Source organism: Oreochromis aureus, linkage group 18 (genome assembly GCF_013358895.1).
Source record: "Oreochromis aureus strain Israel breed Guangdong linkage group 18, ZZ_aureus, whole genome shotgun sequence".
NCBI lineage: Eukaryota > Metazoa > Chordata > Actinopteri > Cichliformes > Cichlidae > Oreochromis > Oreochromis aureus.
Genome location: NC_052959.1, coordinates 7,795,769 through 7,816,892, shown reverse-complemented (window position 1 = coordinate 7,816,892; position 21,124 = coordinate 7,795,769). Strand labels below are relative to the sequence as shown.

Genomic DNA, 21,124 nt, shown 5'->3' with positions numbered 1-21,124 from the left:
CACGGATATATCACAACACCTATTCCTAAAACACAGCACTTTAGGACCTCTGAAGAGAGCCATATTTCTTGAAAGCCGCTAGGTTAGCAGTAGCAAAGTAAATGGCGCCATCTTGCGGCCAGTGGCTTATTTGCACAAAGTGGGCGGCGCTAATGACGAAGGTGAGCTCGCGCTGCTTCTGTGTCGTGTACAGGAAGAAAGTTGAAGATGGTCCGCGCGGAGCTGGCGGCTCGTCTGAACGACAGAGAGTACACAAACTGGCTGAAAGCGGGACGCTGTCTGCTCATACTGAAGGATGGCCTCCTCCCGTTCACCGACCGACACATGAGGGCTTTCCACGGAGATCTGCTTAATCAAAGCGCTGTGCTCCGGAGCCCGTGCAGGGATTCATGTAAACCGAGAGGGAATAAGGTGTGCTTCGTCATTTAATGCGCTGGTGCCACTTAAATGCCCTTACTTGTGGCAGGTGATCAACCACAACCACTATGAGCTTATTGCCACCTTTATTATAGGCTGTGTGCTCTCAGAAGATCTTCAGCTTATTTTTATTATTATCATTGTTGTTGTTGTCGCACTAACTCACATAGGTTTTAAGCAGCAAGTGTGTTTATGTTTGTGTAGCTGTCGGGATGCAAGGTGTGTTCAGAGTGGCAGAAGGCGATCCTGAGACACCACAGACAGCCTGATGCTACAGTCAACTGGGACAACTGTTTCCCTCCATACTGGAGGACAGACCACTGGGAGGTGGCAAAGGTAGGAAGCACATAACAAAGCCAGCGTTATGAGACGCAGGTGTAATATGAGCTACTGCCCCAACTTAGAAACAACAGCAGAATCTGTGAGGTGCATGTTTCTGGTATCTAACAGTAAAAGTTAAAAGTAAACAAAAAACTAAAACTAGGTGTGAAAAAAGTAACTAAAAAAAGTAACTAAAATAAAATTGAGTCTTGGTGGAAACTTGAACCTGCTAACTAAGATAAAAATAAAAAATATAGAGGAAGCTTTATTTTTGGTTAGTTTGGTTAAAAAAAAATCTTATCACAACTTCCCTGATGAGGCTTTGCTGGATGTGTTTCGTGAGATTCCTGATGTTAACAAGACTGAGGCAGCTTATTAAATAATTAAAAGGACTAGAAACTGAAACTAATGACAACTAAAACTAAGCATTTTCAAACAGTAAAAAGTGAAACGGAAAGCAACTGAAATGAAAGTGACTTCAAAACAAAACTTTGAAATGAAATAAAACCGAACGCTAATTAGAAAATACAAAGCTATAATAACTGTGCCAGCGCAGGGCAAAAACATACAGTCAGACTCATTAGGTGTTTAACAATGACACAGTTCTAATGTTGCTGAAGTGCAGGCTTTCAGCTTTAATGAAAGAAGTTTAATAAATATATTGTGTGGTGGTTTTTTCATTTTCACCCCTTTGAATATACAGGAAATGAGCTTTATTGATTTGGTTTTGCAGTAAAATGCACTTTTGCTCCAGCTTAGACAAATGATTTGAAGTTTGATAAATGGTTTTGTTTTCTGACACGTAGCCAAAGTTTGCCGCTGTACTGCAGACAGTTCTCCATAGTAATTATACATGCAGCCGGTGATCGCTGAAGGCATCGAGAACTCTTTCCGAGCGTCACACGGGCTCTCGTGCGTGTGATGAACGTGTCCTGCCTGATGTTTTCTTGTTAGTTTATGACCACATTAGGAGGTAAAAGTTCTGACGTGGATTTTTGTATTGGGCAGCTGTTCATAGGAACTTGAAATTTACAGTCAAAAAGGCATTTTTGTAACTGAACTTGCAGCTCGTCAGAGATTACACATCACTGTCAAAGTCTGCAGTCAGGAGCCACCAGAGCAAAGAGAAGATGGTGATTTTCAACGTCTTTGCAAACCATTCGTTGGATTGGAGCTGCTTAACATTATTCTTGTTATATTTTGAAGTCAAGTACTATGTAATAACAACAATTGACTTTAAAAGTAAAATAAATGTAAACATTGCATTTTGTAGAAAGATGCAGAGTGCATGGAACTAATGGCGGCCTCTCTCTCGCTCTCTCTCTCTCTCTGTCTGCAGGCCTTCATGCCGCGAGGTCAGGCGAAGGTGAAGGGCGCAGATAAATGCGACGCCCCTGCTCTGCTTAACCTGATCAACTACTGCACGTATTTCTCATCCGTGGATCCAAAACTGGTCAGAGAGGTACTCACTGATTTTTGTTCAGACGGGCACATTTCACGTTTTATGTTAGTCATGTAAAAACTTTATACTTTTTTCCAATTTAATTCAGTTGTTGTCTTATAATTTTCCAGAGGTGTATTCCTGCTATGGCTGGTCAGATTGATTTGAAAGGGTGTGATGATAGTTTTAACCGGTACTCTGTAACGTGTTCGTTTGCTTGCAGGTGATCCGATGCAGGAACGAGCTGATGCATTCTTCTGAGTACCGTGTGACAGATGATTGGATGCAACACTACTGGACCGCTCTGAACCACTTTGTGAATCAGTTCAGACTCGTACCCGAGATGGCAACAGTTGGAAACAAAATAGACGAGGTAAGCATGTTTGTGTAGCGCCGCTGCTGGAAATGCCCTGCAATAGAAGCGAACTATTGTCTGTGTGTGTGTGTGTGTGTGTGTGTGTGTGTGTGTGTGTGTGTGTGTGTGTGTGTGTGTGTTCTGTAACAGTTTCTGTGTATTTTTTCCCCAGATGCTGACCCTCAATTTGTCAATATATGTGTCTGGTTTGGATCAAATGGATTCTGGTGGCTTGGACGATGGATTAGAGGCTGATTTTGTCAGCCATAAGGAGTCGGGTGCTGATGTCGGCCAATGGGAAGCTGAGTTGCTAGAAGAGATGCTGCAGGAGTTGCTGCATGCTGCTGATGAGGATACTGATAGCCAGACACAGGTGGGAAAAGGAAAAGAAGGCCTTCCTTCAGTTCTGTTTATGCATTTTACACACAGTGCATAAAATGAGTATGTTTCATGACTTTTGCTGACTGCCTCTTCTTTAGGACACAGAGCGGCTGAAGAGTCTGGGAGGGTTCCTGCAAACCAACAAAGATCTTAATGAGAGGTTCTCTGCAGAGCTGCAAACCATCAACTCTCTAATGACCAAAGAAAAAGGAAGAGGAGGAAGTGAATGAGGAGCACTTTGTGTTCTGTGTCTGTGTATATACTTAAAATAGCTTAACTTCAGAACTTAATCTGAAGGATGAGGGCTTTATATCTAAGCACAGCGGGGCTTTTTAAAAATTTTATATTAAAATATTTGAAAAACATCTTTTGTATTCTTTCTTTTTTTGCACATTTTCAGTCTTAACTTTCAGTTGATTGTAATAAAAAATGGGCACCTTATGAGTCATTGTCAAAACTGAAATACAGAAATGAAAAGCTGTAGTTCACATGACGAATAAGTGTTCTCTTCCTGTCTAAGCTAAAAACAGTTGGCAGCTGGGCGAGGGAACATTACTTTATTTGGCGTCTTAGGTCATTTGAGCTCTTTTTCTATTTTAAGCCATAATTTTAAAAGAAGTGTAGAGGTAAAATCTAAAAAAAACTATAGTTTTTAACCTCAACCGTGAAAGGCTGATGCGGTATTGTCATCACCCAGCTGCGCAGAAGGTTGGTGTAGACAAACCAAGGAGACGTAGGATTTTAAATATTAGATAAATAAAATAGTTTGCATCTACCAGGAGGCTGAGGGGTAGAGCTGCTAGCTGCTAGTCTTTTCTCTCTGGAATGTGTATATACGTGCATAAAATAGTATTAAAAAATGCAGTCAGAGTGTTTGCTGTCACTTGAGACAGGATACAAACCTTTGTATTTTACAACTTGTTTTTTTCTGGATTTTTGGTTGATATTCTCTCTCACCAGTAAACTGGAAAAACAATTAAAAAAAGGAAGGGAGGAAGACGGAGTACCCAGAAAGACCCTTATTTTTAAGGCCTCCACTAGATGGCAGACTTTTAATTCAAATTTGAGTTTGAATTCAAGCGGTGATTGAAAGTAACATTTTGAGACCTGAAGCAAAAAAAAAATATCAGAAGAAAAAAAAATTCCAACCCAAATCTACAAAATGACTTAAAAAAATGGATGGTAAAGACTTTAGAGAGAGACTCGGTTTGTAATTTGCCAAATCCAAACTGTACTTAATCAAAAGTGATATTTATGGATCCAGGTTAATCTCAAACTCGGGTGTCAGTGCACTCAGGACGACACCAGCGCAGAGCAGCCGACAGCCACCACCTGTTCTTTTAATCTTTTATTCTATTTGTTTCATAAGCGTGTGCTTCACGATGGCTCTGCTGTCAGCCGTGCGCCCTGGTGTGTTGACACATGCATGCGAAATAAAAACTACTTTTTCTAATGTGTTTATGTTTATGCTTTAATGTGAGTGAGGCTCTGAGTCTGGGCCTGGGATATGAGTAGTGAATGAAAATAAGACTGTGGTTAGAAACCACATACAGATTTCCTGTTTCTACTTTGTGGCCAGGAGACCACTCGTAGCACAGGAGGTAAAAGCAAATGTAAACAACTAATCCGGGCTGCTTGAGAGCGAGGGGGTTGTTTTCTTGGACCCTCCTAAATAACGTCTCCACTGGCACCGGGCTCTTTCAGGTTGAGAAGCTGGCTAGTGAACTTTCTTCTTCTTCTTCTTCTATTGGGAAACGCTTGTTAACCATGACAGCCATGCTGGGGACAGGAGAGGTATGACAGCCCTAAAAATCTCTCTCACTCACAAACCCTCCACAGAGTGCAGATACAAACGCTGTAGCCGTCCAGTACACAGGTAATCTAAACAGGAAAACTCATGTGGGGAGCAGTGAAAAGGTGAAAGTGAGGTCTGATGAGTACGACACACTACGGCTGTACTTTACAGTGATGGTTATGCCCTTACAGTCTTCTGTACCATATTACATGTTGCTGATTTAGCAAGAGTCCAAATACTCATCCGGTGGTCCTAGGCAGGGGATTTTTTATCAGGCATCTTTTTAAACTATTCAAGTCAGGTGATGGCAGGTTTCTCTTCTTTTCTCTGTTTTAAACCCCATGAACATGTTAAATGCTATAATATGTGTAAAGTAATAAAATACTGAAGATATTTTCTAAATGATAAACATGTGCCATGCACAGCTCACACAGCAACACAAAGAGAAATGAGAGATGGATTTACATATAATTACCCCTGATGGGATTTAGGAAGATATCTGTAGGAGTTTTGACAAAGCGGTCATTGATGGGAAGAGTCTGACAGGAAGATAAAAATGAGATGATTTTTTTTAGGATGCCACTGATGGTGGATTATGTTGAGACGATTCACATATCTTCTGGGACAGACGGGGACTGTGGGGACTTTGGCAACACACATAAAGAGGAGATTGGAAAAAAATAATGACAGTCACTATCCCACTGGACCCGATGTCATTTTTACTTGTAACAAGCAGTGAAGAAAATATATTCAGTATATATAATGCATATGCTCTTCTGGTGACCCCTAGAAAGTGAGGAGTGCAAACTGGAGGAAAAGATTTCACCAACATAAGCTGAGTGAATTCAGCGGCTGAAACAAGTGTATGTAAAAGTGAATTAAAATGAGATGAAAATATACAGGTGCTTCTCATATAAGAGATCGGATTCATTGCCTTTACTGTGCATGCACATCATGCACATGCTAGTGACATGCTCACCTCCAATAAGGTCCAAGAACATCTTGCTTTACTGCTGCTTCAGGCGGTTGTTAATCAGTTTCAGCTGCTTCGAGGTTAATGAAATTAACAACAGGTGCACCAGAGGGGCAACAATGAGACAACCCCCCAAACAGGAAATTAATTTTTTTGACCAGTAAAGCATCTTGAGGAAACTGTTGTGAATTGGTGCTATATAAACAAAAGAGAAATCCATCCATTTATTTTCTGTCATTAGGTAAATGGTGGGGTGCACACTGGATCTATCACAGGGCTGAAAGAACCAATGCAGAGATGGCGAGAACATGCAAACTGCACACAAAGGGCCCCAGCTGGATTCAAACCCAGAACCTTTTCGCCAAGAGTCAGCAGTTCTAACCACTGCACTACCTGCTGTAACTACAGTTGAAATGAAAAACAAAAACATTAGCATCTTTAATATGACTTATCCAACAATCACTCCATATGCTTGCTGTGTGCTACAGGCTGTGGTGAGAGGACTGGTGATGCCTGATCTGCTGTTTAAACCAAGTGATGATGACATCTCTAAATTATTAAGCTTTATTTCTGCATTATGATGTTTTTAGAAATCATAATGTAGAGATGGCTGTAGCGCAGGAGGTAGAACATCTACTAATTGGAAGGTTGGTGGTTTGATTCCTGGCTGCTCCAGTCTACATGCCAAATTTCGTTGGGCAAGATACTGAAGTCCAAGTTGTTATGTGATGCATCCATAGGAGTATGAATGTTAGATAGAAAGCACTTACATAGAAAGATGTTCCTGGGTTTAGGGAGGCAAGTTGTTCAGAGCGCTCAGGTAGAGTAGAAAAGCACTATACAAGAAGAAGTAGTTAAAAGAAAAATCTTTAAAGTTGGTACGATATCTATATATAATGCAGAATTTTTTAAAACAGGGGGATTTCTTAATGTTTATGGGCTGTGGCTTCAACCTGAGGGGAATTTACTGGATATATATGACTGTATGCAGGTGAGACAGTAGTCCCGGTGTTGTGCCAAAAGCTGATTTCCAATGTTTTCATTTGTTTTGTTTTTTTATGTGTAATGTCTTTACTTATATTGGTAAGCAACGTTCCCTCTAAGCTGTGTGTGTGCGCAATTGTGCACTGCTGGCACGGTCTCTGCGCACAGAAAATCTGAGTTGCGCACAAAAAAAAAAATCTAACCTGAATTGCAATTAAAATAAATACGTTAACAATTCATTCTGTTTTGCAGTGTGAGTCAGTAAGTGACCGGTGACTGGCTGGTCCAGCCAATGATGTGATTCACATTCGTATATACGCAGCTAATCAACGTTGTTGACAGGCTATGACAGCGTCCTTATGTGCCGACACCGCTGTTTTAGCTAGCAAAGCGGCGTGGCTGATGCGGAGTGAAGCCACGTTAATGACAACGTCTACAACCACTGGAGATGTGAGCAGGACAGACGTCTGTGAAGGTTCTCGGTCATCCAGGTCATCGTATTCTAAGGAGCTTGGAAAGAAAAGCGTCTGGACTGATTTAAGTTGCTTGAAGATGTTTCACCTCTCATCCGAGAAGCTTCTTCAGTTCTAAGGGTCAAATGGTGGAGAGTCCCACCATTTGACCCTTAGAGCAGGACAGACGGAACAATTGACAGAAAAAGTGTGGACTTCATACCAGTTTTTAAATTGTGTTGATAGGCCACGTAAAACCAGAGTTATGATAAAAAAAATATTTGCACTGTTTGTTTTTTTCCTGAATACTATCGTTGTTTATATTTACTGCGGGAAGAAATGGTAAAAACGGCGTTTTATAAGGAAAACGCTCGAAAGCACTCTCCGCCTGTGAGCAAAAACAAAACCAAAAAACCCCACCCTTTCCTATTGGTGGAAAAATGTACCATGTTGACCAATCAAAAAATGATATGGCAACGTGGCATTTAGTTGTTTAGGAAGGCGGGAAGTTTTAGGAGTGACGGCGGTGTTTTGAGATGTGAGAGAATTCAAATCTTGCGTAGTTGGTGTGTGGTGTAGTCAATAGTTTTGTTGTGTGTGTCAGAACAATGAGGCGACTGCTGAATGTTACAGGTGTTACAGCAGTGATACATCTCCTGTTGTCAGGCCTGCAGGTATCAGGCTTGCGATGTTCTCCTAGTGGACAGAAATTAGTTTTTGGAGTGGCACAAATAATTTGTGTGGCATCAAATTTGATGCAGAACAGCTGATTGTTCTGTAAATCGTTTGAAATGTTCATTTAAAAAACTGCCTTGGCTGCATTTTTAGGTAAATAGCTGCAAAAAACTTTGTTGTTTGCAAAACTCAGCTACTTTTTTTGAAGAAGTAACTATATAATTAATTGCCCAACATTGGACATTATATGCTGTATTTTGCAGACAGAGAGTTACAGGACTCTTTACCAGACCACAGACTCATAATAATATAATATAATACAAGTCAGAGCTATATATACATATATATATATATGTGTATATATATAAAGAAAGTTGTGTTTTCAAAATTGGAGTTCAAGTTATTTTTACTTCCAATAGTGTTAACATACTACACAGGTCATGAAGAAGATTTTTTTAAATTTTCATTGTAAGTGGGCTAAATTTCTTTAATAAACCATGTAACTTGGATGGATTTGATGCTGGCGTGACCACAGTGCACACGTCTAATGTTGCTCACAGTGGTCCAAGGGACCGCTCAGGGAGTTTGTGTGTTTGTTCAGACACATGAAAAATTAGAGGGAACATTGTTGGTAAGTAGACTTTAGTGAACAGGATGTACAAAGGGGTTATATATAACATTTAAAATGTCCTGTTTTTCAAGTATCTTTATGACTCTGTGTTATTGTACCCACACTATAACCAACCTATTGTTGCAATTTCTGCTGCGCTCTTGGCCAGATCTTAAAAACACATTTTAAAAAATGTCAACCAAACTTTTACACTGTATAAATAAAAGATAAATAAAAATCACTTTGCTAAAAACTGATTGGGGCTTCTACCTTGTGACAGGAATGTTGTTTGTGGCCCAAGGAGACTTCATATCATTCATGCCAACATGTTATTTATGACACTTTAAATACGGGCAGCCACTTTTTGCCAAAAACCGGAAGTCAGTTTTTCGCACAACACCGGTCCACATCAACCACTGAAACCATCTCCTCCAGTTCCCACGCAGGCTTCAAACGTGAAGGTCCTCCTCCCTGTGATGTGGTGCAAACCTGAATGCTGCTGCTGAAATGCGGGCTGCACGGTTTTATGTGGCTGCTTTATGTTTTTCAGCCTGAGGCGGAACAACACAGTCGATTCAACGTGTCAAATTTTTACGGTTAATCATTATTTGCCTAGAAGCAGCCACGCCCAATGGTCACGCTTTAAGTGAGAGGAAATAAACCAGGAAATCGACTTCTTCTCCAGCGTTTTAATGGTGGCTGCTATTCCTTAGTGCGACACCAGCGACACCTGGTGGAGATAGTTATCACATGCAGTAAACTCCACAAATCCCTGTTGGTGCTGCTTTTTATCGATGTTTCGATTATTATCGTAAAGGGGGGTCGTTAAAACAATAAAAGAAACTAACATGGGAGTATATACAGGCGAGAATTTTTTTTTAAATATAAAAATGGGAAAATCCAACAAGGAAAATGCTCAAATCTGGAGTGAAAAAGGGGCCAATCAGGCTAATCAGGTTCACACATTTAAAGTCCCTAGTAAGTCCCATTCTGTTCTCTGACATAATTAATTATGCATAATTATTATAAGATAAACGTCCAGATAACGTGTGGTGATATGCAGCTGATTTACACCATGTTTCGTGAAAAAGTTAAAGTCATTACTCTTACTAGAGTTACTGGATCAATTACCAGTTGTGTTGCTGTGCTGTTGTTGTTGTTGTAGCTAGGCTGCTCTTTCATGCTGCTGTTTTAATGTGAATAGGAACATTTCTTCTAAGCTTTTCTTTATTATTAAAAATACAAAAACACACTTTAGCTCAATTTTTTTAGTTTTTTTTTTCACCAATAAACATGGTAGTGCCAAACCACACCTGTGATTGAGGTTTTGAGTTTGAACCTGTGTATGCATGTATGTGTGTTATGTGTGTGGTTTATATATTTTCAGACATATATAAACTGTCTGCTTAAATCTTTTTTCTTTCAGTCCCAATTGTGGCTGATGCACATTCACACGTGTGTGTCAGATCATTTTATCTGGATATACAGCAGCATTAGAAATACTCCTAAAGCGGTGGAACACGGCTGATTAGTATTTTCCTCTGCTTCTCTCTTTTGTGATTTGCAGAACAAGAACAAGAATTCAAAAGGGGCTGAACAGCAAAGGAGAAAACAAACTTTCGCTTTTCAACAGATAAAAGGCATGATTCGGGTTAAAAAAAGTGCAAGAACGTGCGAAGTGCAGCTGCATGACACAAAAGTGTGAAAACCAGAAAGGCTTTTCCTGCCTCATAGCCTTTCACACACTCCTCTGCTGCTGGTGTCTGCTGCACTTTGGCAAAAAAGGCTCAGATGGGTTTCTGCCACTGAGCCAACATGGAGACTGAGGGGAGGCTGGTCCAGTCAATTTACTATGGGAGTATTGGAAGTCAGGACACAGAGAGGCTGCTGGAGAGATTCGGGTATGATGGCAGCTTTCTGCTGAGAGACAGCAGCACAGTACGGGGGGCCTACTGTCTGTGTGTGAGGTGAGCTGCCGGAGGAGCGGTACAAGTGTGACCCAAAGTGCCAGTTTTCTTGTAGTTATGCAAACTTATGAGTTTGCTAGGACATTTTTGATTTAATTATGTATGTATTTATTAGTACATATACAGAGTGTTGAGTGCTGTGATATTAACTTTGTATTTCACACCGAGGATACATGGGAGTAACAACTGACAGTTGAGAATGAGGAGATACTAATTGTGCTGTAACAAATGCCTTCTTGGTATTTTAAAATAAAAACTACACAAATTATGCTTTAATTATTATAATTAATGATTACTGTTGGATTGGTTTAAACCAGAAAAACCTCACCCAGACACAGGGAGTGCGTCTAGACAAGCGTGCACACAGAAAAACCGTAGTCCCACAACTGGGACGCATTTTCACACAACTAGACATATAGATATTTTAGATTAAAGGAGAAATGCTCAGTTGTCGTTTTCTCAGTTGTTGTAATGACTCAGTATTTTTAGGGTGTGTGGGGTGTGTTATCGAGTATCTTAACCCCCGTTTCTTACACTGGGCTTTTGGGCCGCCGGTTGTTATGCGTTTCAGTGATATGTGTTTAAAGCTAAAGAAAGCTTTTAGAGAGTGTAACAAGGTAAGTAAAGCTTATTTGTATTGTACTTTTCACAGACATGAGAGTCAGAGAGCGCTGCACAAAATGAAAACACAATCAATATCGATAGAGAACTAGGTTAAAACAGAAGAAAAGAAAAGAAAAACATACGCAACAAAGGAACATCAACAGAAGTCCCGATTTTAAAAAAAAGTTTTTAACTGTTTTTTAGAAAGCTCCACTGAGTCAACTTAACAGACCTTGAGTAATGAACTGTTCTAGAGGTCCTTGGAGTCACAGACTGAAAGGTTGTGTCCTCCCTCATCTTCAGTCTTTTAAAATTTCATAATTTTCCATGCTGTATATTAAAAATTAGGAATGGTAATTTCCTACCATACAATAGAAGACTACGCATAATAGAATACACCAAAAATAATGCTTATTTAGGATAGTTAGCATGCAGCCTGCAGCCCCACTGTGTAAGTAGGAAAAAATTGCCCCTTTTTCTAAAACTGTTAAAACGAAGCTTATTACACTCGACATTCTGTGACACTACGTCATTTGATAAATGTTGCATTTAAATAGAACATTTCTAATATTTATTTTATTTTATTTTATGCTAAATGTGGCATAAATAAAATTACCTGGATAAATAAAAGTACCTGGATTATTGATATAAAAAAAATAAATTAACAGCCCAATCAATTATTTAATCTTATCTTGATTATAACCACGACTTAATTTCCACTGTGTAATGAAATTAACAATTTCAAAATCTCCAACGAGGTTATAACTGCTATTATGTAGTACTTGAAAATTATGACAGGAAGTATTTAGGTTACACTTAAGTGAAAGCACTACTGCCCCCATTTAAAAATACATTATAAGCCCTGTATGAAAATGTAAGTAAAATAATATAAATGTAAAAGTGCTTCCTGCTTTAAAACATTAACCACAAGCTCAAAATGGCCTCTCTGATTAATATACTGATATTCTACACAGATCGATATCGTTGTTGCACCAATGTTTAAGCAGTATTTTACTCTTATACTTGGCTGTGGTCGAGCTCTTATTGGGCTGAAATTTTCATAATGTCATCTCAGTTGAAGTGATCTTTGTTAAATCAGAAAAGCATCCTCATTGTCGTGCTTTTGGTTGTGTGTGTGTGTGTGTGTGTTTTTAAAAACTGTGTCTTTAAAAAGAAACGAGCCGCTTATTCAGGCTGTTTAAACACGAATACCAAAACAAACAAAGCAGAAGCGAGCAGGGCAAAAACTTAACTAAAACCCAAACTGGAAAAACTGAACTGTGACCAATCTGGGATAACAATCATAACTGACACGAGCATTAACCAGGGACGTGCAAGAAACTATGATGTACAAGAACATGAAACCTGAACACGACCTGAGCAGAATACATGGAACCTGACATGACGAGACAGAAGGAATACAGATGACCTGACGATGAATAAAAGAAAACACAAAGGCTAAATACACACAGAGGTGATTAGGGGAAGTGGAGACGTGGGGAAAACAGCTGACACAGTTGAACATCATGACACAACAGGGAAAGGTACATTAAACACAGTAAACATAGAAACAAGACTTTCAAAATAAAACAGGAAATACTGAGAGACGTAGACATGACAACTAACACAGAAGACAAGAACAGACTCGCAGAAGGGGACATAGACGGAAACCTAAACTAGAATAAAACTCAATTAAATCCTAACTAATAATGGCAACACCAGAACTAAGCATATATTCAGTATCATATAACAAATTGAAAAATACAAAGGGAATTCAAAATGCCGGGTCACAGACCCAGCCCCTGACACTGAGTCCTTAGTAATGCTGGTAGCTCTCTTATACAGGCAGCCAGCATAAATGTTGTCCAGACTGGGCTGTTCTCTGCAGTGTGGCTGGTGTCCCATACTGCGTATGTAGAAATGTAACAAAAGCTGAGTACATATGGAGGGGGTTATGTGTCAGATGTGCACAACACAATAAGCCTTTAACGACGCCTTCTATTAAAAATATAACTGCCACATGCTGTGACACAATAAATCAGACTGCAACCTTTGTTTTGCAGGGTGATAATATGATAAGCAACAAAAAAAGGAAAATATGACTATACACAGCAATCAGATTTGCTCTGGCATCTCGTTTCAGGTTGCGAAACACAAATCTGAAATCACTGAATCATCCTCCACCCCAAACCACATTTTGTGTTTCTTTCAGAAATGCACTTTCAGATACACCAGATTTCAAAGACAGTCATTCGGACTGAAGAATTGTCATTTTTTGTGTTTCTTTTTACAGGAAAGCACCGTTTGTTCACACCTACAGGCTCCTACGCTCTGCTGATGGCTGGTGCCTTCAGGTGGGGGTACGCACAGATATAGATCACACACACACAAACACAACATAAGGCGGTCATTTATAGTTTTGTGTATGTGGGATTGTTTCTTTCATTAGCAGGATTCAACAGTCAGACCACCAACATTTAGGACTCTGGAGGCACTAATAGAAGGCTACAGGAGGGCTGCTGTAGTTGGAATAGCCCCGCTCACAGATCCGCTGGACAAAACACGAGTACGAAACAGCTTGGGCGAAGGTATGACACACAAATACACACATGCGCACATTTTTCCCTGCTTACACACATGGCCCATTCACCCACGGAGGCAAAAGCACACCCGTAAACTCATTTAAAATGTCTATGTTGACTCATAATCTATTCAGTCACCTCTAACACAGTCTCACTGATCTCCACCACAGAGTTTCTTTACATGGAAATGAACAACAGCAGCAGCTCTGTGTACTGAGGCCATCGTGCTCTTAATCTCACAAGACGATCAAACCGACAGAAACCACAGCGGCTCACTCATCTTGTCTGCCCCTGTTTCTCAATTTCTTTGTGTATTTATTTTCAGTTTTTGTGTTGATTTAGTCATGGTTTAACACATATTTTCAGTAGCCCGCAAACTACTACTGAAAGATATGTAAATGTTTTAACACACGCCATGAGTGGGAGCACTTTTTTGTTGCTGGTTTTTTTAGTTTATTTTTTTTTAAATTTTTTTTTATTTCATGCAGTGACAGTGGTTGTCTTTTTCATCAGACCCACGTTCCTGACATGTGGTCCCTCATGCTACTTACCTTTTTGGGTGCATACATCAATGATTTCTGTCCAAATGGTGTAAGGCTTAATCTAATGTTTTATGTTGTATCAGTTTTGACAAGTGCTGTATTTGGATCAAGATTGTTGACGTTTGTTTGCATTCTTTCTGGTTGAGAAAGTCGTGTACAGTGAACTGTTTCATTTGTGGTTTATCGGTTTATGGAACCAAGATGCACACTGGCCTCGTTCATTGTAACGACGTAGCAAACGCAGCAGAGCAGGAAAGGTAGACTGTGAAATCTATTGTGAGCACCAAACTTTCTGTTGCAAAGACTTTAATTGTTCATTTATTTTTTTCATTTTCATACATCTCTTCTCAATAACTGACAACGTGATAGCAGATCTGAAAATGACTTCATGGTATCAAATGTGTTAAACTTATGCAACTAATTAAATGCTAATATATTTAAAAACTATCTCAGATCAATTAAAGGAGTTTTGTATAGAATTCAGTGACTGTGAAATGTATACAAACAGTAAATTTTGGATGGAAATGTGCAAATTTCTTTTCTTATGGACAGGTAGAAGATGGATACTAAAACAAACAGAGCTTCTCCTCTTGTGCGAACATCACATCAGCTGCACTCTTGCCATCACCTTCATTCAATAAGGACAGTTTAAAAAAAGATGCTTTCAAGCTAATACATTTTTCATGTTCTGCAGACAGTGGTTTTTCCCACTGATACTGTGGACCAGCCGGCACACTTTCTCGTTCCTGTCAGACATTCATGCTGCAAAAGCTGAGTAACATAAACATGTAAATAGTGTAACAGAGGAGGGGCAAGAATAAATGAAGTAATGTTAAAAAAAACATGTAAGTAAGACAAGTAATTCCAAACAGCTCAACAAATATTAGCATCCGCACAAATAGATCCTGTACAGATTAGCAAGCAGTGTTTTTGCTAGCTAAAGATACAGTTGTTGTGTCTTTATGGGAGAAAAGTAAGGTTAATGTGTAATAAATGTAATCTGAGAGATGACAAAAGCTGAAAGAAAGAGGACACAAGGTCTGCTCCGGAAATGACATGTGATAAATGTAAAGCTTACGTGTAATGTCCCAGATTCATTAAGACAGGAGATCCGTACACGATGAGTTGCTCTTAATTATCTGATTATATCTTATTGAAAATATCTTTTAATAAAAAGAAAAATACTGTTTAATACTATTCAAAGCCCAGTGACGAAAGTTTGATCTTCAACAAGTAACAAATGCTGATGCAAGCAGTCAGTCTTGCAGCCTCTATTTCTGCCTATTCATGTTTCTAAAGCAGAATCGCTATGGTGATCGCCATGAAATCTCTTTAGGCCAGTGTGTGGAACTGTAGCCTTTATATTGTTAGCTGGTAATTATGTAAAGGTGGATTTAAGGTCATTTTACAGATTAGAAAAGTTATGTAAAGAATTAACATCTCCAATGAGTAATTAAGCTACATAGTGGATTTCTTTTAAGAAAAGTAATCAGTAATACATTGTGTAATACTTATGAATTGAGGTTTATGCTGCTACAGAGCTGCTACAGAGCTACAATTTCCCATGATCACACATTGACAGATAAACTTAAAGTGTGGTGAAAATCCATCTTAGCACCTCTAAGCGTCATCAGGTCGATCACAGTCTATATCTTGTTTTCAATCTTTACAATAACCAAAGTGCAAAAACCACACATTAGACTGCTGTATGTGTTTCTCAGCCTGGAACGGTTAAACATTTGTTTACTTTTTGGAGAAAATGGGATGTTTTGTTACCATTAGACGGTGCACTAAGGTAAGTATAACAGATTCACATACACAACAGTGGTTTTAAGCATGTAACTCTCTGATAAGACAACAGGTATCTCCTGTTCAGAAATTCAGACTTCTGCTTTGGGGTTAACTTAGCTTTATTCACATTTTGTTTAAAATCTCACATTTTATCAAGGCTGGCTGGACTCCCATGGGTGGCCCTTATTCTTGTTTCCCCTTTAGTCCTCATCTTCTTTTTTTATCTTAATTTGCACTTTTGGGGTCTTTTAATAGTTCTCTAAATATGCCATATTTGCTTTTCTTGGGATGCACCTAAGAGGCTAAACTACTCCAAATTGACCACTCATCTAAAAACAAGGCTTAAGACGAATGAGGCTGTATGCATGAGTGAATGAGATTCAAAAGAGTTGATGAATATTCATCCCCCAACCTTATTTCACATACTAAAAAAAGACATACAAAGTTAACCTTTATACCGTTGTTACATTGGTATGCACTCAAAAGGTATAAAAAGTATATAGACCTGAAAGGCTAGATTACAAGGCCATACATAGAAACGCATAAACACAACCTTTGCATGTATTTAACACCTCTATACTCCTCCTGAAATGAAATATCACATAAGAAAAACTAGACAGTCCATACATTTAGATATAACGAAAGTCGTTGTTGTTGTTGTTCTTCAACCTGTGCATCCTGTATTACTTTCCAGGGTTTTTCCCAGTGTCTTCCACCTCAGTGATCACTTCTTCAGGCTTAGCCGATGGGGTAGAATAGAAAAACTGGCAACACAAAACAGGAAACAAAGCTTTTAAACTTTGTATACACACATCTTTGTGGTTCGAAAAAGTGTGAGAAATGTGATCTTGTGTATTCACAGTCCACAATGTACTCACATTAAATGCATCGCTTTTTTCCAGGAAATATTTGTACTTTGGTGGGGGGCGAGGAATTGGAGGAAAAAGGACCTTAGTCACCCTAAAACACACAAGTATACACAAAATGATCCTTGACACGTTTCTAGTTTTAAAAGGGGGAAAAAACAGATGCAAGGGAGGAAGTGTTTTATCTTGTATCTCCTTTTGCATTCTCCTTATTTGGTTAGTTAACAAGTCAAACCGGGGGATTTTTGCCTGTAGGTTAAAGAACTTTAGGGTGGATGCTGTGATGTGAAGAAAGATGCCATTCTCTCACTTCTCCTTTTTAACGTAACCTCAACTTTGTTCTTTTTCCGACATTTACCAGTTTCACATTTAAAAGTCATGACAAAGTTGATTGGAGAGACACAAACAGCTTAAAACAAAACAAACCAGTTAAAGGAGGAGTCACATATGTGGCGGCAGGTTAAAACAATACCTCTGATAGCGCACAAACAGCAGCAAAGCCAGCAGGCCCATGGGTACCCCGAGACAAATGAAGACTATCACCACAGGCTTGAGCACAGAATCTGACCGTTCCATCGCTACAGACACACAACACAAAAGCACTGTTCTTTAAACTGACATGTCGATAATTATAACACTGCATCATCAGCCACTGTTTAAACCACTGCACAAGAAGACATAGAGGACTTACACAGTGTGACAGTGGGACTCCATTCACTCCAGTGATGTGATCCTGAGCAATCTTCTGATATTCTTGTCCTCATTCTCACACTATAGCTGTGTGAAGGATCTACACTTGCCACTGTATGATTTGTATGGTGTTTAAGTAGCAAAGGTGTTGTTTTTTCCTGTTTTAAAGAGATTAATCAAAAAATGGTTAATCTCACTTTCACAAGGCCGACTCTGATAAGATTGCTCTGACTTTGGACTTCAATTAACCCTCTGAGGTCTAAGCACGACTTATCATAACACTCTTTTTTTATTGTTTTACAAAGACACTGAAAACTCAGGTTACAATTAAAACAAGGTTTTTATCTTGCAAGGACTGCACCTTTATCTCCTTTTTTGGCATCAGATTGTGGTTATTGTTTGCAAGTTTTCTGTACAGTCTGGCTTAAGTTGACACCTGTTGCATTGGCATGCCCTTAACAGCACTAATCATTGTTTTTTCCCCCTTTTTGCGTTTTCATGTGGACAGAAACATTTTTCAAAGCAGGAGCATTATTATTATTATTTTATTTAAAAAATAGCCATGCATATGGAGCCTTAGACCCCACAGGGTTAAAAAGAAGTTTGTCTTGTTCATTATTCCTGCCACACGTACAAAAAAAACAAAAACAGAATGTTGCATCTGAAGCGTACTGTACCTGATCACCTATTTCCACTTCATTTTCAAAACATTCAGGGTTAACGTTGTTTCTGGTGCGAGGCGGGTCCCATTTTACAATCAGGTTACCATTAGTGAACGATGCAGAGATGTTAGGTGGAGAAAGATGCTCTGTCACACACACACACACACACACACAAGCACATGATCAGTAAGGTATCTGACAACAACACAACCTAAACCTAACGTCAAGCTTCAGCTTACCATGTGTTCTAAAAAGAATTTCACATTTTGATTTGCGTAACGTCAGAACAGTTTTCCACTTTTCCTCAGTCCATTTTAAAATGAATGCCTCCTTTTGAGGCACTGCAGAGACCCGAGAGCCCAAGGACCACAGGGGTCCAATAATGATTTTCGGCAGATTCTCAGAATGTTTGATGATAATATGTATCATATATAATGAGGTGTTTCAAAGTCACTGGGAGGAACATCATTCTGAAATTGTTCCACAACTTTGTAAACAAAGTCTTTTGCAGATTGGTGAACCTCTGCCCATCTAAACTTCTGAGAAACACTACTTCTTTTAAGAAGCTCAATCCTGTTACCGAGCTGTTGCCAGTTACAAAATGTTCTTTCAGCTGGTTCTTTTTATTATCCCTTACTTTTCTAGCCTTTTGTTTCCCCATCCCAAAGTTTGAGATGTGTTGCAGGCAACAAATTCAAAATCAGATAATATTTTTCCTGAAATAGTAAATCTGTTTAAAAATGTGATGTTTTCTGTGCTCTGCTGTGAATAAAATATGGGTTTATGAGCTTTCCAAACATTCCATCCTTTTTTACATACATTTTACTCAGCAACTTTTGCTCCCAACTTCTTTTGAATTGGGTTTATATAACTACTCAACACTGTTTGTATAGAATTACCTAGTGTGTCCATGTCATACACGTAAGTGTAAGATATCCAGTTGTGCAGGGACATGTTAAAATGTAAGACTACGCCTGATATTTCCTTGCTGACAGTCAAGGACATCGATCCAACTCTTTCCGCAAAAGTACGAGACTCAATTACTGTTTTCTCATTACAGACACTGGAAGAGAGAAGTACAGAGTTAAAACAATGTGTAGCGTTCATTGTTCCACATTAAAATGAACCTTTAAAAAAATCAGAATACCTGATAAACACAGAGAGCCGAGTATCCTTCTCTAAGGTGTTGAATGACCAGGAGCAGTTAAGCTCATTTGTTGAGTCGAGGAGGCAGATAAACGTCTCCTTTATATCTGAAAGCTCTTCATGTGAAATGTTCTCTGTTGGATTTTGTATGTTAACCATGCCCAGCTTCACATACAAGATCAGAACATTGGAATGGAAAAACCAATACAAAAATTTACAGTTTATTTAAATAGCACACGCTGCATCTGTGAGGTCATTAAAAAACAAAAGTGTTTGTACAAAAGCATATTCTCATTTTCACCTCGTATTTGTCATCGCAAACCTCCTGACAGAGATCCAAACCATGGCTTTCAGTCGCTGCTATAAGAAAACACACATTTAATCTGCAGCACAAATTCTTAACTGATCAGAATTTTTAATTTTTATTTCTATAAACTGGGGTTTAGAGGTGTCCAGTTTTGATTAGCTTACTGTGTAAAGGAAGCAGGAAACAAAGTCAGACACCACCCAGATTAAAAAAAGGTTAAAGTAAAATCATTGTTTAAATAAAGCTCCTGGTATTTCCTGCAAAAATATTTTGATTTTCATGTCGCCAAAAGCCATTCTTCTTAAGCATTTTTTTTTACTGAGGACATGTTTGAATTGTGATTAATCATCCACCTACCACTTTGAGGGAACCACAAAACCAACGAAGTGGACCAAATTACAAGACGGATCAGAAACACAGCCATGGCCGACCTGAGTGTTTTACACACACACAGAAAGACAGAGACACAGATACACACTAATGAGCATAAAGTCTTCAGCCACCATACAGTAAACACAGGAACGGCATTGTACCACTTTACAATGAGCAATTTCCTGTGTTTAATACTTCCCCTTTTTACATGCTTACTTGTAGAAGGTGGGTGCTTGTAAGGCGTCTAAGTGGGCACATAATCAACCACAAAGAAACATATTTTCTCAGATGAGTCTTAATTCTTCACTAGGTTACATTCACGTGTCCATTTTACACTTATTTATACAAAAAAGAAAGACTTGTTTCGGTTTAATCATTCTGTTTATCTCTTCTCCCTCAAAAAAACAAGACGAGTGGACCCAACTATGACTCACTATGCTGGCATAACGCTCTCTTATCAATCGAGGTAAATCCCCAAGTTTCCTACCAGCTATATTATATTAAAAATTGTGTAAATAGCAATAATAATAAAGTCTCACCATCTGCTGTCCCTCCTCCGTGTCTAACTTGTGGTTCTCTGTGCTCTCGCTGCCTGAAGACAATGACACATTTCTGGGGAAAGAAGAAGCATGACGTCACATACTGTACTCAGATCCAGGAAACCAAGACTTTCTTTCTGTTTCTTCTTTTTTCTTCATTTGCTCGTAAAGCAGATCAAGCAAAGTGAAACAGGTCAACATCAATGCATAAATGTTATCAGCTTCAACAAAGTAAAGCAGATCTGTATCAAAAAAATAATGAAGATCAACATCATGTGGTTTTCTAATACAAACCACATGATGTTGATCTACTTTAGTTTATTTGGGTTAAACCACATTTGAGGTAAAAACAATAACAACTGGATGTAATAACGAGACAGAATAACATATGACATCTTTTTTTTATAAGATATTGTTCCCCTGGTTCTTCCTGGTTGAGTCTGCTTTTTCTGTCTTTCCTCCACTTTTCTTTCTCTATATGTTAGAATCAGTTAGCTCACAATCTGCAGCTTCAGCTTCAGCTGAACCTGCAGAGAAGTCTCTCCTGTGTTAATATCAACACTTCACCGAGTTCTTTTGATTCCTCAGAGGCATCCGATGGAAGACAAAACACTGCTGAGCAGACCATTTAACAATTTATTTCTCTTTCACAT

At 38.9% G+C, this 21,124-nt stretch overlaps 3 protein-coding genes across 6 annotated transcripts; 2 read left to right on the top strand and 1 right to left on the bottom strand.

The window, feature by feature from the left end:
- Positions 1 to 193: 193 nt before the first annotated feature.
- On the top strand, positions 194 to 3,280 carry LOC116335256 (uncharacterized protein CXorf38). The gene is made up of 6 exons (XM_031758901.2): positions 194 to 411; positions 622 to 753; positions 2,078 to 2,200; positions 2,403 to 2,552; positions 2,707 to 2,907; positions 3,014 to 3,280. The coding sequence occupies exons 1-6, from the start codon at positions 208 to 210 to the stop codon at positions 3,143 to 3,145; spliced, it is 942 nt and encodes a 313-aa protein (XP_031614761.1). The 5' UTR covers positions 194 to 207; the 3' UTR covers positions 3,146 to 3,280.
- A 6,625-nt stretch (positions 3,281 to 9,905) lies between these two features.
- LOC116335245 (SH2 domain-containing protein 1A-like) lies at positions 9,906 to 14,577 on the top strand. 3 transcript variants are annotated; one of them, XM_031758884.2, is made up of 4 exons: positions 9,906 to 10,371; positions 13,268 to 13,334; positions 13,424 to 13,562; positions 13,727 to 14,577. In XM_031758884.2, the coding sequence occupies exons 1-4, from the start codon at positions 10,220 to 10,222 to the stop codon at positions 13,771 to 13,773; spliced, it is 405 nt and encodes a 134-aa protein (XP_031614744.1). In that variant the 5' UTR covers positions 9,906 to 10,219; the 3' UTR covers positions 13,774 to 14,577. The 3 variants fall into 3 exon arrangements, with proteins under 3 accessions (XP_031614744.1, XP_031614746.1, XP_031614745.1); XM_031758886.2 differs by having other exon boundaries at positions 9,910 to 10,371; positions 13,268 to 13,328; positions 13,427 to 13,562; XM_031758885.2 differs by having other exon boundaries at positions 9,913 to 10,371; positions 13,268 to 13,328.
- Positions 14,578 to 15,989: 1,412 nt separating this feature from the next.
- On the bottom strand, positions 15,990 to 20,563 carry LOC116335244. Of its 2 annotated transcripts, none has more exons than XM_031758882.2 (10): positions 20,472 to 20,563; positions 19,918 to 19,991; positions 19,555 to 19,613; positions 19,255 to 19,418; positions 19,007 to 19,170; positions 18,123 to 18,253; positions 17,447 to 17,603; positions 17,228 to 17,333; positions 16,768 to 16,849; positions 15,990 to 16,653 (listed from the first exon to the last, which is right to left on the bottom strand). In XM_031758882.2, exons 2-10 carry the CDS (start codon positions 19,982 to 19,984, stop codon positions 16,573 to 16,575), a joined length of 1,011 nt encoding a protein of 336 aa, XP_031614742.1. In that variant the 5' UTR covers positions 19,985 to 19,991; positions 20,472 to 20,563; the 3' UTR covers positions 15,990 to 16,572. The 2 variants fall into 2 exon arrangements, with proteins under 2 accessions (XP_031614742.1, XP_031614743.1); XM_031758883.2 differs by having other exon boundaries at positions 19,555 to 19,610.
- Positions 20,564 to 21,124: the final 561 nt, after the last annotated feature.